Raw genomic sequence first — 15,359 nt, forward strand, 5'->3', positions numbered from 1 at the left:
TGTGTGTCTGTCGGATCTCTAATTTGGCTGCTTGTTGTCTGATCAGAGTTTATCTGTTAATATACATAACATTTATTTGTTCACATCCACACTGAACACATATATGTACATATACACACACACACACACACACACACACACACACACACACACACACACACTGCTATACCAACACAGATACAGGACTCAGAAGAAAGACATAAAGTCTGCACTGCAGTAAACGGAAACATTTTATAAAAAGTGCTCTGACTGCGGACGCTTGCGAGAGCAGTTGTGAGTTTGTTGTTTGTGTGTTTCAGTAAAGAGAGCCGGATGAACGGGCAGTACCAGCAGACTGTGGACCCCTTCAACAATGACAACAAGTAACAAACATCAAGTCTAATAACAAACCAGTATCTGAATAACGCTACATGTAGCATGTGTTCACCCCTCGCTGGTTATCTTTGCCGTCTTCAAAGCCGCCAGACTCCATTAACAAAAACAGTCATTTTAACTGGCAGAAGTCAGAAGTTGCAGCTCTGCCGCTGCCTCCTGCGCTCAGTTAGTTTGTGTTATTTTGAGACTTTGGTGTTTGAAAGGGTTAGTTCGGATTCAGCAAAGTCACACAATAACACGAACAAACGTACCAATAGAGGCAGCGGCAGAGCAGCGGCTTCAGTGCTCTGGGAGGTAAAATGATCGTTTTTGTCAAAGGAGTCTGGCGGCTTTGAAGAGAGCGTAGAGAACAGCTTCAGTTCCCCTGGCCTGATGGAACACTTGCACTGTTCTTGCTCTGTGTGTTTCAGGTACAGTCTGTTTGCAGTAGTGAATCACCAGGGGACACTAGAGAGCGGCCATTACACCACCTTCATCCGGCAGCACAAGGACCAGTGGTTCAAATGTGACGATGCCATCATCACCAAGGCCAGCATCAAAGACGTGCTGGACAGTGAGGGGTGAGCAAGTCCCCGCGTTGACTGAATACAGTTAGTGATGCTGCGACGTGACCTCATGATGCTTTTCTCTCCCTCCAGGTACCTTCTGTTTTACCACAAACAGTTTCTGGAGTACGAGTAGTTCCCTCCACCAGCGCAGCCTGCGGGAGGAGACGAGGGGTGATGCACGGAGTAGTTGCATGGGGGGGGGAAAGGTAATGGGAGTGATGAGAGGCAAGCCGACATTTGAAAGAACTGCGTGCTGTGCAGGATCGTGCAAAACTAAATGCGAGACGTTTGAAGGGAGAGTTGTTCGCGCCCTGACAGGATTTTGCATAAAGTTTCACTTGAATTGAAGAAAGCAGCCGTGATGATCTGCTGTAGGAAAGAATCCGTCTGTACTTATTTTAAATCTCTACTTTGATCACAAATGCTGTTGTTCACCATGTTTCATGTTCGCACCGCTGCAGTCAGTAACTTCAGACACAAGTGGAGTCGCAGTCTTCCACCGAGGCTGCTTTTAGCTCATCTTTTATTTTTTCCGCTTTACCTAAACCTGGACACGTGCACACTTGTCTAACACGTGCACACTCCTCCAGATGACCAAATATTTCAAGGATGGAAGTCTTATTATGCATATTTGTTCTGAATGCATAGTGACAAACAGTGTTACTAACGTTGTAGAGAGTTAAATCCTTTACCTTTCTGTAACGAGGACGCAAAGCATCTGTTGTTTTCTGCCTCGTGCTGCTTCCAACTGTTAATATTATATTTTTATACATACTGTACTTACATTGTTTGTTCACGGTTTCTCATTCTCCCCGAACGCTCGTGTCGTTCTTCTGCGTTACATTGTGCCGTCAATCATGGTGTTTCTTTTTGTACAAACAAAAACAAAATAGTGAAGACGTTCATGAAACTTGATTTGTACAGAACACGTGGGAGGCAAGGGAGGAACGCGAGGGAGGCAAGGGAGGAGCACGTGAGAGGCGTGCGAGGAACGCGAGGGAGGCAAGGGAGGAGCACGTGAAAGGCGTGCGAGGGGCGAGCGAGGAACGCACGAGGGGCAAGCGAAGGGCGAGCGAAGGGCGAGCGAGGGGCGAGCGAGGAACGTGCCGGAGTTTTACCAGGTGGGACATAAAGGCGGTTTTGCTCGTATCATTTTCTAAATAAATATATTGATATATATTTATATTTATTTATTTAATTATTTATAAATATGTATATATATATAAATATATATATATATATAAATATATAATATATATATATATATATATATATATATATATATATATATATAAATATAAATATATATATTTATATATATATATATATATATATATATATATATATAAAATATAAATATTATGTGTTCACTTTTTCTCCTGCCAAATATTTGTTGTTGCACGTTTTCACCAGAATTTGCCAATTTTTTTATTTTAATTTTCTCCCCATCTGTGAATAAAACTGATCTTGATTCATAAACACGAGAGAAAAGCAGAACGTGTCCCCCCCCCCCCACCCCCTCGCCTCGCAGGGTCCGTACAGAACGTTGTCGTTCAGGAGTATGTTTAACGGGTCGGGAGCTCGACCCTGCAGTGTTAGCCGTCGGCCGCATGTTGCTGTAATTCGGTGTGTGTGTGTGTGTGTGTGTGTGTGTGTGTGTGTGTGTGTGTGTGTGCCCGAGAAAAGGGAAGTAAAAAAGCTCGGTGTCGGTGTGTTTGTATAAAATGTGATATTGCGTAAAGAGAAAAGAAAAGAAAGTGCGTATGTGTTCCCGTTTGTATGCACGTGTGATGTGCACGTGCGTATGTTCCGTATGTTCGTGTACTGAATCAGTACTTGCATTCAGCATGCCGTCTGAGCTGGGTATCACAGTTTGATAGGATTCTGTTCCACATGTTGATGATGTATGTAAAAGTATATATGTACAGTTGGTGTGTAAGAGACAAATGGTGAAACCTCAAAGTCGATTTCTGTTCTTCTATATCGCTGGAGCGACACCGACCAGAGGCTCGTAAATCAGAGTCGCTCGTTCCTCACACACACATGTAACTGCTGCAAGAACTGGACACAGTCATGGAAACACACTCGAATAAAGAAAATCTATATCTGTAAATTTTTTGGCCTCCCATTTATTGTGCGCAAGTAGAATCTTTCTATTTAACCCGTGACCTCACAAATACATAACATGCACTTTGGTGTGTTTCTTTTGTTTCTGTGGAAAAGCAATAAACGTGTTAAGAGCGCAGCAGTCATGAACTTAGACACACGAGTAGTTTAATATTCTCAAATGCATTCTCAGCATTTACAGGTCATGAGATGACACAAACGTACTGCAGGTGTGTGGAGGCCACATGGAGTTACTGCACGTCAGCTGTAACTCATAACAGTCGACGTGAAACATCAGTCGATCTTCATCAGTCCTTTGCTGTCCGGTCATCGGTGACAATATGCAACACGCTGACAAACATCTAGCTGACCAGTCGTCCCGTGAAGCAGCGAATGAGCCTCATCCCACTGCAGTCTCCTCCTGCACCTGGAGTCCAGAGGTGTACAGGTCCTCCACCGTCCAGACGGGTCCTCGCTTTTCAATCTGGGCTCTTTGGAGGTCGGGCTGCTGGTAGAGAGGTTCTCTCAGTGGCTTGTTGTTGCCGTGGCCGAGTGCTTTCAGATCAGGGAAACAGTACACGCACACGCAGGTCTCAGTCGGGCTGGAGTCATAGGAAGGCTCTGTAGAAACAGTGTGCAGGTGACAAACAAGTCTTAATCCTGCTAAACTGATCATTGAATCTTGATTTGATTAAACCACACTAACCTTCAGAGCTCTTCCCCGGCCTGCCAACCTCCTGGCCCCTCTGCCCCACACTCTCCTGGTGCTGGTTAGCCTCCTTGGCTCCTCGGTTGAAGGATTTGGCCCTTGCGCCCCTCAGTAAGACCGCAAAGGCCAGAGACAAGCTGGAGAGCAGCAGCATCATGCACAGAGCCAACAGGGAGTACAGCAGGACAGTGGAGTCTCTGGGATTCTGCACATGTGAGGTGACTTCAACCAGCAGCGTGTTGGTGGTCACAGGAGGTGACGGGGCTGCAGGGACAGACAAGAAGAATATCTCAGAAAGACAAGGTTATGATTTCTGCTTGGTTTGTTGGTCAGCAGGACAACAGACGGACTTATTGGGCAGCTGATCGTACACCGACGACAGGAACTCAAGAAGATAAGGAGTGCCGTGCAACACAGGTCCCTGGCCATATTGGAAATAATGTTCAGGCTCATGCCCTGAACCCTCCGCCCCCAAACTACCTGCATTCTCCCCCAAGGTACCAACACCAAGCATCTACCTCTACACAGAAGGAAGATCCTCTCTCTGCACAGAAGGAAGATCCTCTCTCTGCACAGAACAGAAGGAAGATCCTCTCTCTGCACAGAACAGAAGGAAGATCCTCTCTCTGCACAGAAGGAAGATCCTCTCTCTGTACAGAAGGAAGATCCTCTCTCTGCACAGAAGGAAGATCCTCTCTCTACACAGAAGGAAGATCCTCTCTCTGTACAGAAGGAAGATCCTCTCTCTGTACAGAAGGAAGATCCTCTCTCTGTACAGAAGGAAGATCCTCTCTCTACACAGAAGGAAGATCCTCTCTCTGCACAGAAGGAAGATCCTCTCTCTGTACAGAAGGAAGATCCTCTCTCTACACAGAAGGAAGATCCTCTCTCTGTACAGAAGGAAGATCCTCTCTCTACACAGAAGGAAGATCCTCTCTCTGTACAGAAGGAAGATCCTCTCTCTGTACAGAAGGAAGATCCTCTCTCTACACAGAAGGAAGATCCTCTCTCTGTACAGAAGGAAGATCCTCTCTCTGTACAGAAGGAAGATCCTCTCTCTACACAGAAGGAAGATCCTCTCTCTGTACAGAAGGAAGATCCTCTCTCTACACAGAAGGAAGATCCTCTCTCTACACAGAAGGAAGATCCTCTCTCTACACAGAAGGAAGATCCTCTCTCTACACAGAAGGAAGATCCTCTCTCTACACAGAAGGAAGATCCTCTCTCTACACAGAAGGAAGATCCTCTCTCTGTACAGAAGGAAGATCCTCTCTCTGTACAGAAGGAAGATCCTCTCTCTACACAGAAGGAAGATCCTCTCTCTGTACAGAAGGAAGATCCTCTCTCTACACAGAAGGAAGATCCTCTCTCTGCATCCTCTCTCTACACAGAAGGAAGATCCTCTCTCTACACAGAAGGAAGATCCTCTCTCTGTACAGAAGGAAGATCCTCTCTCTACACAGAAGGAAGATCCTCTCTCTGTACAGAAGGAAGATCCTCTCTCTACACAGAAGGAAGATCCTCTCTCTGCATCCTCTCTCTACACAGAAGGAAGATCCTCTCTCTACACAGAAGGAAGATCCTCTCTCTACACAGAAGGAAGATCCTCTCTCTGCACAGAAGGAAGATCCTCTCTCTGCACAGAAGGAAGATCCTCTCTCTGCACAGAAGGAAGATCCTCTCCTTGCACAGAAGGAAGATCCTCTCTCTACACAGAAGGAAGATCCTCTCTCTACACAGAAGGAAGATCCTCTCTCTACACAGAAGGAAGATCCTCTCTCTACACAGAAGGAAGATCCTCTCTCTGCACAGAAGGAAGATCCTCTCTCTGCACAGATGGAAGATCCTCTCTCTGCACAGAAGGAAGATCCTCTCTCTGTACAGAAGGAAGATCCTCTCTCTGTACAGAAGGAAGATCCTCTCTCTACACAGAAGGAAGATCCTCTCTCTGTACAGAAGGAAGATCCTCTCTCTACACAGAAGGAAGATCCTCTCTCTGTACAGAAGGAAGATCCTCTCTCTACACAGAAGGAAGATCCTCTCTCTGTACAGAAGGAAGATCCTCTCTCTACACAGAAGGAAGATCCTCTCTCTGTACAGAAGGAAGATCCTCTCTCTGTACAGAAGGAAGATCCTCTCCTTGCACAGAAGGAAGATCCTCTCTCTGTACAGAAGGAAGATCCTCTCTCTACACAGAAGGAAGATCCTCTCTCTACACAGAAGGAAGATCCTCTCTCTACACAGAAGGAAGATCCTCTCTCTACACAGAAGGAAGATCCTCTCTCTACACAGAAGAAAGATCCTCTCTCTGCACAGACAGATGCCTAAGACTTCTTTCTTTACTGCTAACCTTTTCTAAAATAGTGCTCTGAAAGCGTTGTCTAACTCAACGGAACATTTCTGCCTCCAGACGACAGAGAGAAAGAGGAAGTCGTTGAATAATTAAAGTTGTAGTCCAGACCAGCAGGGTCACTACTCACTGTGGCAGAGCTGGGAGCACTCTGCTGGGTGTCGGCCGCAGACCTTAGCACACCTCACACATTTCTTCAGCAGCAAATCATAGTAGTGTCCGGGCAGTGCTTTACAAGATGCAGACTCTACGGCAACACACAGTGTGGACGCAATGTATCATTACATTGTGTTATGGATGTTTGTCTCTTGCTTTTACTGGTGAATCAACTATTGCACCGTCTTTAGTACAATCACAAACAAACAAACAAACTGTTTAGTATCAAAGTACATTCAGCATAATGGGAGAAGGATGGACGACCATGCAGAACAAGAGTGTGTGTGTGTGTGTGTGTGTGTGTGTGTGTGTGTGTGTGTGTGTGTGTGTGTGTGTGTACTCACCACAGTGACTGGTGCATCTGCTGATGATATGTTTCTGTTTGCATATCTGATCACAGCTGATACAATTTTTGAGCAAAGCATCCCAGTACTGACCGGCAGGGCAGCGTCCATCCATCGGCCCTGATGATCCTCACAACGACACACTGACACACTGACACAACGACACAACGACACAACGACACAACGACACACTAACACACTGACACACTGACACAACGACACAACGACACGACACACTGACACACTGACACACTGACACAACGACACAACGACACAACGACACACTGACACACTGACACACTGACACACTGACACAACGACACAACGACACAACGACACAACGACACAACGACACAACGACACAACGACACACTGACACACTGACACACTGACACACTGACACACTGACACACTGACACACTGACACAACGACACAACGACACAACGACACAACGACACAACGACACAACGACACAACGACACAACGACACACTGACACACTGACACAACGACACAACGACACAACGACACAACGACACACTGACACACTGACACACTGACACTACGACACTACGACACTACGACACAACGACACAACGACACAACGACACAACGACACAACGACACACTGACACACTGACACAACGACACAACGACACAACGACACACTGACACACTGACACACTGACACACTGACACTACGACACTACGACACTACGACACAACGACACAACGACACACTGACACTACGACACAATGACACACAGAAAGCATGTGAAGGTGAGTAACTACATATTTTATTGATTGACAGAAATTATTATTAAAATGATCTAAATGGACAAACATCACATGTGTTTGTCTCTAGCTGTTGAATACTATACATATTTATATATACATATATATTTATATATACATACATATTTATATATACATATATATTTATATATACATACATATTTATATATACATATATATTTATATATACATATATATTTATATATACATACATATTTATATATACATATATATTTATATATACATACATATTTATATATACATACATATTTATATATACATATATATTTATATATACATACATATTTATATATACATATATATTTATATATACATACATATTTATATATACATATATATTTATATATACATACATATTTATATATACATATATATTATATATACATATATATTTATATATACATATATATTTATATATACATACATATTTATATATACATATATATTTTAACTAAAGTTCCCATATTGGATCACTGGAAGGGGCGGGGCTTCACCTCTATAGTTCCAGGTTACCTGCTGTAGGGGGGGGGCTCTAATTAATGACACACAAAATAGACGTGAGTGACGTAGCTGCGGAAAACTCCCGGGAAAATTTGGACAGCTGTGCAGATTAGAAGTTTTCTTTCCTTTGATGAAGCTCTGCATGTTTATGTCCATCACTGCAGCCTGTGTGTGTGTGTGTGTGTGTGTGTGTGTGTGTGTGTGTGTGTGTCTGTGTGTGTTGTGTTGTGTGTGTGTGTTGTGTGTGTGTGTGTGTATTGTGTGTGTGTGTTGTGTGTTGTGTTGTGTGTGTGTGTTGTGTGTGTGTGTGTGTGTGTGTGTGTGTGGTGTGTTGTGTGTTGTGTGTGTGTTGTGTTGTGTGATGTGTTGTGTGTTGTGTGTGGTGTGGTGTGATGTGTTGTGTGTTGTGTGTGTGTTGTGTTGTGTGTGTTGTGTGTGTGTTGTGTGTGTTGTGTGTTGTGTGTTGTGTTGTGTGTTGTGTTGTGTGTGTGTTGTGTGTTGTGTTGTGTGTTGTGTGTGGTGTTGTGTGTTGTGTTGTGTGTTGTGTGTGTGTGTGTTGTGTTGTGTGTGTGTGTGTGTTGTGTGTTGTGTGTTGTGTGTTGTGTGTGTGTTGTGTGTTGTGTGTGGTGTTGTGTGTTGTGTGTGTGTTGTGTGTGTTGTGTGTTGTGTGTTGTGTTGCTTACAGTAACTTGTAAAGAGACCTTGTACTCATGCTTTTACTTTGACTTCTGATTTTAAACAGTGTGTGAGAGCGTGCACTCTTTTAGTGTGCACATTTTATTTATAGCATTTTAACAAAACAATACATATTGTATGTTATGACACAAGACAAAAGGTTTGACAGCTGCTGCCAGTATTTATCATTTTATATTAATATACGTTAATGTGACGACTACACTACACCATAGTGCACTGTACTAGAATATCATGCTATAATATATATTATATATATATAATACTATGTTCTACTGTGCTCCTTCACACTGACATCATCTCATCACTACTCTTTCCACCGCTGTCCACCACCACGCTGCACATGCTCCGCTACACTGGACTAGGGTTTACTGCACTACACTAACCAGAGCTTTGTGTGAGCTGCACTGATGCATGATGGGACAAAGAGCAGTGAGACTGTGTAGGCTGTTAAACGCTCTGCTCTGAGTCGAGGGAATGAAGGACACAGAGCAGTCAGCGACATCAGTCCTCCTCGCTCTGCTGAGCAGTCATCGGACTGAAACACACACAGGTCTGAAGCTCCTGCAGTGTGTCTGTCACACCCTGACGATCGGCACCACACATGGCCCGTCAACACTTCATGTGAAGTTAGTTCAACGTGTTTCCATCGTAAACACACTTTGTGTTCGCTAACACAAAGTGTGTTTCCATCGTACACACACGTTGTGTTCGCTAACGTCAAACACAAAGTGCTTATTCCCAAACAAATCAAAGTCATTACTTACAGTTAGCTTCTTCTTCTTCTGTTTATCTCTCTGTGCTTTCTGATTCAATGCTGCTTTAATAAGTGTGTGTGTGTGTGTGTGTGTGTGTGTGTGTGTGTGTGTGTGTGTGTGTGTGTGTGTGTGTGTGTGTGTGTGTGTGTGTGTGAGAGAGAGTGATCACTCACCTGCCGGGTGAAGCAGTGCTCGGACAATCCTCGGTTTGAAGATGAGAGTGAGACAGTTCAGTTCAGTATAGAAGCTCATTTGTGTATGAGCTGGGACTTCCCCCTGTGTGGGAGGAGAATCCCCCCAACACGCGCACACACACACACACACACACACACACACACACTAAGGTTGGTAGATAGTAAATCCCTCCTGTTGGACTGAATCACAGCAGAAGTTTAGTAATTTAAATGTTTTGCCAACAGGAAATAAACTTAACTGTCAAATGAAAAACTAAAACATTTCACAAAACTTTATTAACTGCAAGAACATAAACGGCGGAGTGTCACGGGGAGATGAGCAGCAACATTAGCAGCGATGAGCGGGTTCACGTTAACGTTTGGTCGGCTTTGTTTTTATTTCTATTCTTCTCTTTTAAACTTAAATATATAAATCAATCTTCGTTCTCTGGACATTTTTAATGTCAGGAAAGAAAGCTTTAAGATTTCCTGCAGCTGCTGCACATTATATAATAACATAACGTAATCTACAGACTGATCTTTGACCTGTTCAGAAACCTCTGTTTCCTTTTTCTCTCCTTCGTCTGAACCACACGAGTAATGAAGAACTTTAACTTTGTGCATGCTGGATCACATGAATCACCTTCATGTGCTTTTCCTGCTCTGACGAGTCGACGTGTGTTCTGTGGAAACGTCCTGCAGACGTTCTGTATATATTTAATATCAATGATTACACGCTGCTGATGTTACTTCACCTTCTCACTGTGGCTTTTATTGAAAGGGGAGAATACTTGTATGTAACTGAGTACACGTACAACATGTTGAGTACTGGTACTTTACTTTGAGTTGTAATGCCGCTTTAGTTACTTTACAAACTAAGAGTTTTGCACAGAAAGCATATGAAGAGTTTGACTGTAACATACATTAGATCATCTAAAGGTAAAACATATAATAGTATATTTTCTGATTATATTGAAGTCACATTTTAAAGCTTCCTACGAGAGGATTTGTTCAGTGTGATATTAGTACTTTTCTTTATATACGTCTTGAATAGTGCACATGCTGTAAAACAACTTTGGATGTTTGTGGTGTTTCGAGGTGAAGCCGTGATCGATGCTCTGGAGGATTAGTTGTGCAGCTGTTCGAAGACACCGGACGTTCTGTGGTGATGAGTCACTGAAGGTGTTAGTTTGGTTTCACGACACGCGCGCTTCTGTCTCAGGAGGCCGGCAGGTGCATGTTGAGGATGTTCATGCTGCACACGTGTCGTCCACGGCTTTGATAGTTGTTATGGATGCACATAGTTTATGGGTACAAAATGTATTTGCAGTTATGCTGCAAGTTTGGTGCTTCCCATCCACAAGCTGCAGGAGCTTTCTGATGGAAGCTGTGAAAGCTTTACCAATATTAAAACAGGAAACCATATTCAAAAACACCGAGCTGCTGACATTGAACGATACTAAGAGATAAAAGTGAGACTTCTGTATGTAAATCAGCTGAGACTTTGTGTCGGACGGCAAATCAACAAGTTGAATTTGAGGAAGTTCCGATAACAAGATGACTTGGCTCAACGTGGAGTCACAGTGAAAGCAGCTGGAGGAACAATTCTTATATAAATATAACTATATAAGCATAACCAAGAAACATTTATTCAAATTGTGAATCAAACATTACTTTCAGCATTTAAATGCACATTTAGGTAATGAGGCATGTTGGGTCAGAATGAAGCGCTGGGCAACATGGCAGCCGTACAAGTGAAGAAAAATGATTATCAAGAAAGTAGTTTATGAAAATGTAAGACACGTATGTACACACATGTGACTTTATAATAACCCACAGAGGCTTGAGCCAAAAGACAACACTGCAGACACACACATGCATATTAAATATGTAAATGAATGCTCTTGTGCTCATGCACACCAGCACGAACACGCACCGGCAGAAACCTGAAGCCCAGAATACACTCAGACTCAGGTTCACACGAGTAAAAACAATGACTTATGCAAAACGTAATGTGAATTAAAGATATTGTTTTTCAAAAGTCTTTATTCACTGAAATATTTGCGTCAACAAGCAGCAATATTCATACTTTTTACACCAAATGATTCGTTCATGGAGAATAATAATGATTCTTGTTGGTTGTGGAGCTCTCACCCCCACACTGTGTTATGAAACAATACTTGGCTCGAGCCTCCACTAATTATCTTTGGATAAAAGATCATTTCTTAACGATTAAACAGAATGTAAATCCTTAAAGCAGCAACAATACCACATTTACACCAGCAGATGGAGACAGACGGCAAATCATCTGTTCAGTGCATCAACCTCGTCTCTGTGCTTGACAGACATCACTTTAACTTCTGCATCGTCTCTTTGTCTCGTGGAACTGATCCTGATCCTGAACTTCGGAAAGAACAGAAAAGTTCTGGTGAAGATGAAGATGAAGATGAAGCCTGAGAGATCAGACTGTCGGGGCTGAAAGCAGTCCCCAGGTAAAGGGTTACTATGAGACACACGGAGTAATGGAAGGTGTGTGAACGTGTCTGATCAAAGAGCCCACGTGCTGTGCAGGGCTCCGACGAGACCCCATCAAATGTCCCCCCCCACCCCACGTCTGTGAGATCAGACGGGCCTTGGTTCATTATGTTTCCCCTCAAATGTTCAACATTTCAAAACTATGACTTTTCAATGACCAAACACAAAACATGGGGAACTATCGGCTTCGGTTATTGTATGCCAATGAAAGGGCAACTTATTCCAATCTGTAATAATTAGTTAAGTTCATATTTAATACATTGTCCTTTTATTTAAATATGAACAAGCACCTTTGTGAGTCTGACGCTGGCTGTCAAGCATGAGGGGAAACTGAACTGATTGTACTTTCAGTGTATTCTTAATATACCCAGTTTCAGTATTTGGATGATTCTTCAACTATTGTTATTTTTGTGTCCGTGGCAGAAATAAGAAAAACTAAAACATTTCCTATTTTTTATTTTTGTGACACTCAACACCAAAAGGAACATACATAAATGAAATCATAGACCAGTCATTATTTTTATTACATAAAAAGTGTTCTTGTATGTGTTGTTCTTGCTGTATATCTCTTGTCCCTGAGCCTGATTTGTGATATTCAAACCTGCTAAGTTTTGAATTTAATATTGACCTAATATTAATTGTATGTGCAAATGATACACAAATGGCCATTTTAATTAAATGTATCATGTGTTGTAAGATATATTAGTATCTCATGTCCCTTGAGGTCCCTGTCATTTCCATCACTCCATGCAAAATGTGAATTTGGTGAGTTTTTTATAAAGTTTTTAAACTTGGTGATCACAGTCATGTGACAGGAGAGCACATGGCTGCAGCACAAAGACAGCTCCATGAAGGGAACTGATATAAGGTCAAATCAAGGTCAATATTTGGTAAATCGAAAATATGTTTATTGGCTGTCGTTTCCAAATAGCTCATATATCCTTTAAATGTAGAAATAATTTTAAAATAAAACATTTGGTATAGTCTGTTTTGTGTTTAATTAATGCTAGCTCTGTCCTACATGTTAAATGTTCACAACTTTAGTTTTCTTGCCTAACTTCTCCGACGTTATTAAAACATATCAGATTCAAACATTCCAGCTTCCTGCTAAATGTTCCTCTTGACCTGCTAAATGTTACTTTGTATCTGCTAAATGTTGCTCTGTACCTGCTAAATGTTCCTCTGTACCTGCTAAATGTTACTTTGTATCTGCTAAATGTTACTCTGTATCTGCTAAATGTTCCTCTGTACCTGCTAAATGTTACTTTGTATCTGCTAAATGTTACTCTGTATCTGCTAAATGTTCCTCTGTATCTGCTAAATGTTCCTTTGTATCTGCTAAATGTTCATCTGTATCTGCTAAATGTTCCTCTGTACCTGCTAAATTCTCCTCTGTATCTGCTAAATGTTACTCTGTATCTGCTAAATGTTCCTCTGTACCTGCTAAATGTTCCTTTGTATCTGCTAAATTCTCCTCTGTATCTGCTAAATGTTCCTCTGTACCTGCTAAATGTTCCTCTGTATCTGCTAAATGTTCCTCTGTACCTGCTAAATGTTCCTCTGTATCTGCTAAATGTTCCTTTGTATCTGCTAAATGTTCATCTGTATCTGCTAAATGTTCCTCTGTACCTGCTAAATGTTCCTCTGTATCTGCTAAATGTTCCTTTGTATCTGCTAAATGTTCATCTGTATCTGCTAAATGTTCCTTTGTATCTGCTAAATGTTCATCTGTATCTGCTAAATGTTCCTCTGTACCTGCTAAATGTTCCTCTGTATCTGCTAAATGTTCCTTTGTATCTGCTAAATGTTCATCTGTATCTGCTAAATGTTCCTCTGTATCTGCTAAATGTTCATCTGTATCTGCTAAATGTTCCTCTGTACCTGCTAAATGTTCCTCTGTATCTGCTAAATGTTCCTTTGTATCTGCTAAATGTTCATCTGTATCTGCTAAATGTTCCTTTGTATCTGCTAAATGTTCATCTGTATCTGCTAAATGTTCCTCTGTACCTGCTAAATGTTCCTCTGTATCTGCTAAATGTTCATCTGTATCTGCTAAATGTTCCTCTGTATCTGCTAAATGTTCCTAATGTTCCTTTGTATCTGCTAAATGTTCATCTGTATCTGCTAAATGTTCCTCTGTATCTGCTAAATGTTCCTTTGTATCTGCTAAATGTTCATCTGTATCTGCTAAATGTTCCTCTGTACCTGCTAAATGTTCCTTTGCATCTGCTAAATTCTCCTCTGTATCTGCTAAATGTTCCTCTGTACCTGCTAAATGTTCCTCTGTATCTGCTAAATGTTCCTTTGTATCTGCTAAATGTTCCTCTGTATCTGCTAAATTCTCCTCTGTATCTGCTAAATGTTCCTCTGTACCTGCTAAATGTTCCTCTGTATCTGCTAAATTCTCCTCTGTATCTGCTAAATGTTCCTCTGTACCTGCTAAATGTTCCTCTGTATCTGCTAAATGTTCCTTTGTATCTGCTAAATGTTCATCTGTATCTGCTAAATGTTCCTCTGTATCTGCTAAATGTTCATCTGTATCTGCTAAATGTTCATCTGTATCTGCTAAATGTTCCTCTGTATCTGCTAAATGTTCCTTTGTATCTGCTAAATGTTCATCTGTATCTGCTAAATGTTCCTTTGTATCTGCTAAATGTTCCTTTGTATCTGCTAAATGTTCCTTTGTATCTGCTAAATGTTACTTTTTTTTTTACTATTGCAGGATTATTAAAAGAGAATGAACACTCACTATATAAAAATGGACGCCTACACTGCTGAAGTTATTAGTAGTAGGGGGAGTAAAACGTGAGCTTTAACAGACTGTTAGTGCTGCATTATCCTGTACGAATACTTTCCTCTGACGGTGGAGCCGAACATGAAGCTGCTTCTCCGTCCTGTTCAGTGCAGACTTCCTCCTGCTGTTCTTCATGTGAGCGGTGCTGCATGACGTTTTACATATGCTGATTGTAGTTTGGCCTACTTGCCTTCACTTTGTTCTACCTTCAGTCCGTATTATGCAACAAAACTTTTAAAAAGATTTTCAGTAGAAGTGTGTTATTATTCTGTGTGGTTATTGAAAAGGTCACACACACACACACACACACACACACACACACAGTACCGAGGCTTCGGTGCGGCGCTGACCTGTTGTAATTAATCTATTGTTGACCTGCTCTGAGGGAACCAGGGCTGCAGTCGCTGATGTTTTTTATATTGACATTCAAACTCGACTCTCCCAAAACTCTTATTTAGACGGCTAAAAGCAGATAAAATGCAGGCATCCCCTCACCTGCTC

At 41.9% G+C, this 15,359-nt stretch overlaps 2 protein-coding genes across 7 annotated transcripts in view; one reads left to right on the plus strand and one right to left on the minus strand.

The window, feature by feature from the left end:
• The window catches only part of usp22 (ubiquitin specific peptidase 22), a 16,256-nt gene extending 14,113 nt beyond the window's left edge, over positions 1–2,143 (plus strand). For all 6 annotated transcript variants that reach the window (XM_029456996.1, XM_029456997.1, XM_029456993.1 and 3 more), the window contains 3 exons: positions 300–362; positions 786–935; positions 1,014–2,143. In XM_029456996.1, coding sequence (XP_029312856.1) covers positions 300–362; positions 786–935; positions 1,014–1,056 — 256 coding nt within the window. In that variant the 3' untranslated portion in view covers positions 1,057–2,143. The remainder of the gene's footprint in view (positions 1–299; positions 363–785; positions 936–1,013) is intronic.
• Positions 2,144–3,035: 892 nt separating this feature from the next.
• Positions 3,036–6,812, minus strand: tnfrsf13b (TNF receptor superfamily member 13B). Its single transcript, XM_029456435.1, has 4 exons — positions 6,589–6,812; positions 6,219–6,335; positions 3,736–4,002; positions 3,036–3,650 (listed from the first exon to the last, which is right to left on the minus strand). Exons 1-4 carry the CDS (start codon positions 6,701–6,703, stop codon positions 3,430–3,432), a joined length of 720 nt encoding a protein of 239 aa, XP_029312295.1. The 5' UTR covers positions 6,704–6,812; the 3' UTR covers positions 3,036–3,429.
• Positions 6,813–15,359: the final 8,547 nt, after the last annotated feature.

Source organism: Cottoperca gobio, chromosome 19 (genome assembly GCF_900634415.1).
Source record: "Cottoperca gobio chromosome 19, fCotGob3.1, whole genome shotgun sequence".
In the NCBI taxonomy this organism is placed as follows: Eukaryota; Metazoa; Chordata; class Actinopteri; order Perciformes; family Bovichtidae; genus Cottoperca; species Cottoperca gobio.

Bases quoted from the DNA above. Each gene is read 5' to 3' on its own strand.
- tnfrsf13b (XM_029456435.1), bottom strand. From the start codon at position 6,703: ATGGATGGACGCTGCCCTGCCGGTCAGTACTGGGATGCTTTGCTCAAA. The intron at 6,336-6,588 runs GTGAGTACACAC...GTGTTGCCGTAG, and splicing joins CAGATGCACCAGTCACTGTG to AGTCTGCATCTTGTAAAGCA. The intron at 4,003-6,218 runs GTGAGTAGTGAC...CTGTCCCTGCAG, and splicing joins GTGCTCCCAGCTCTGCCACA to CCCCGTCACCTCCTGTGACC.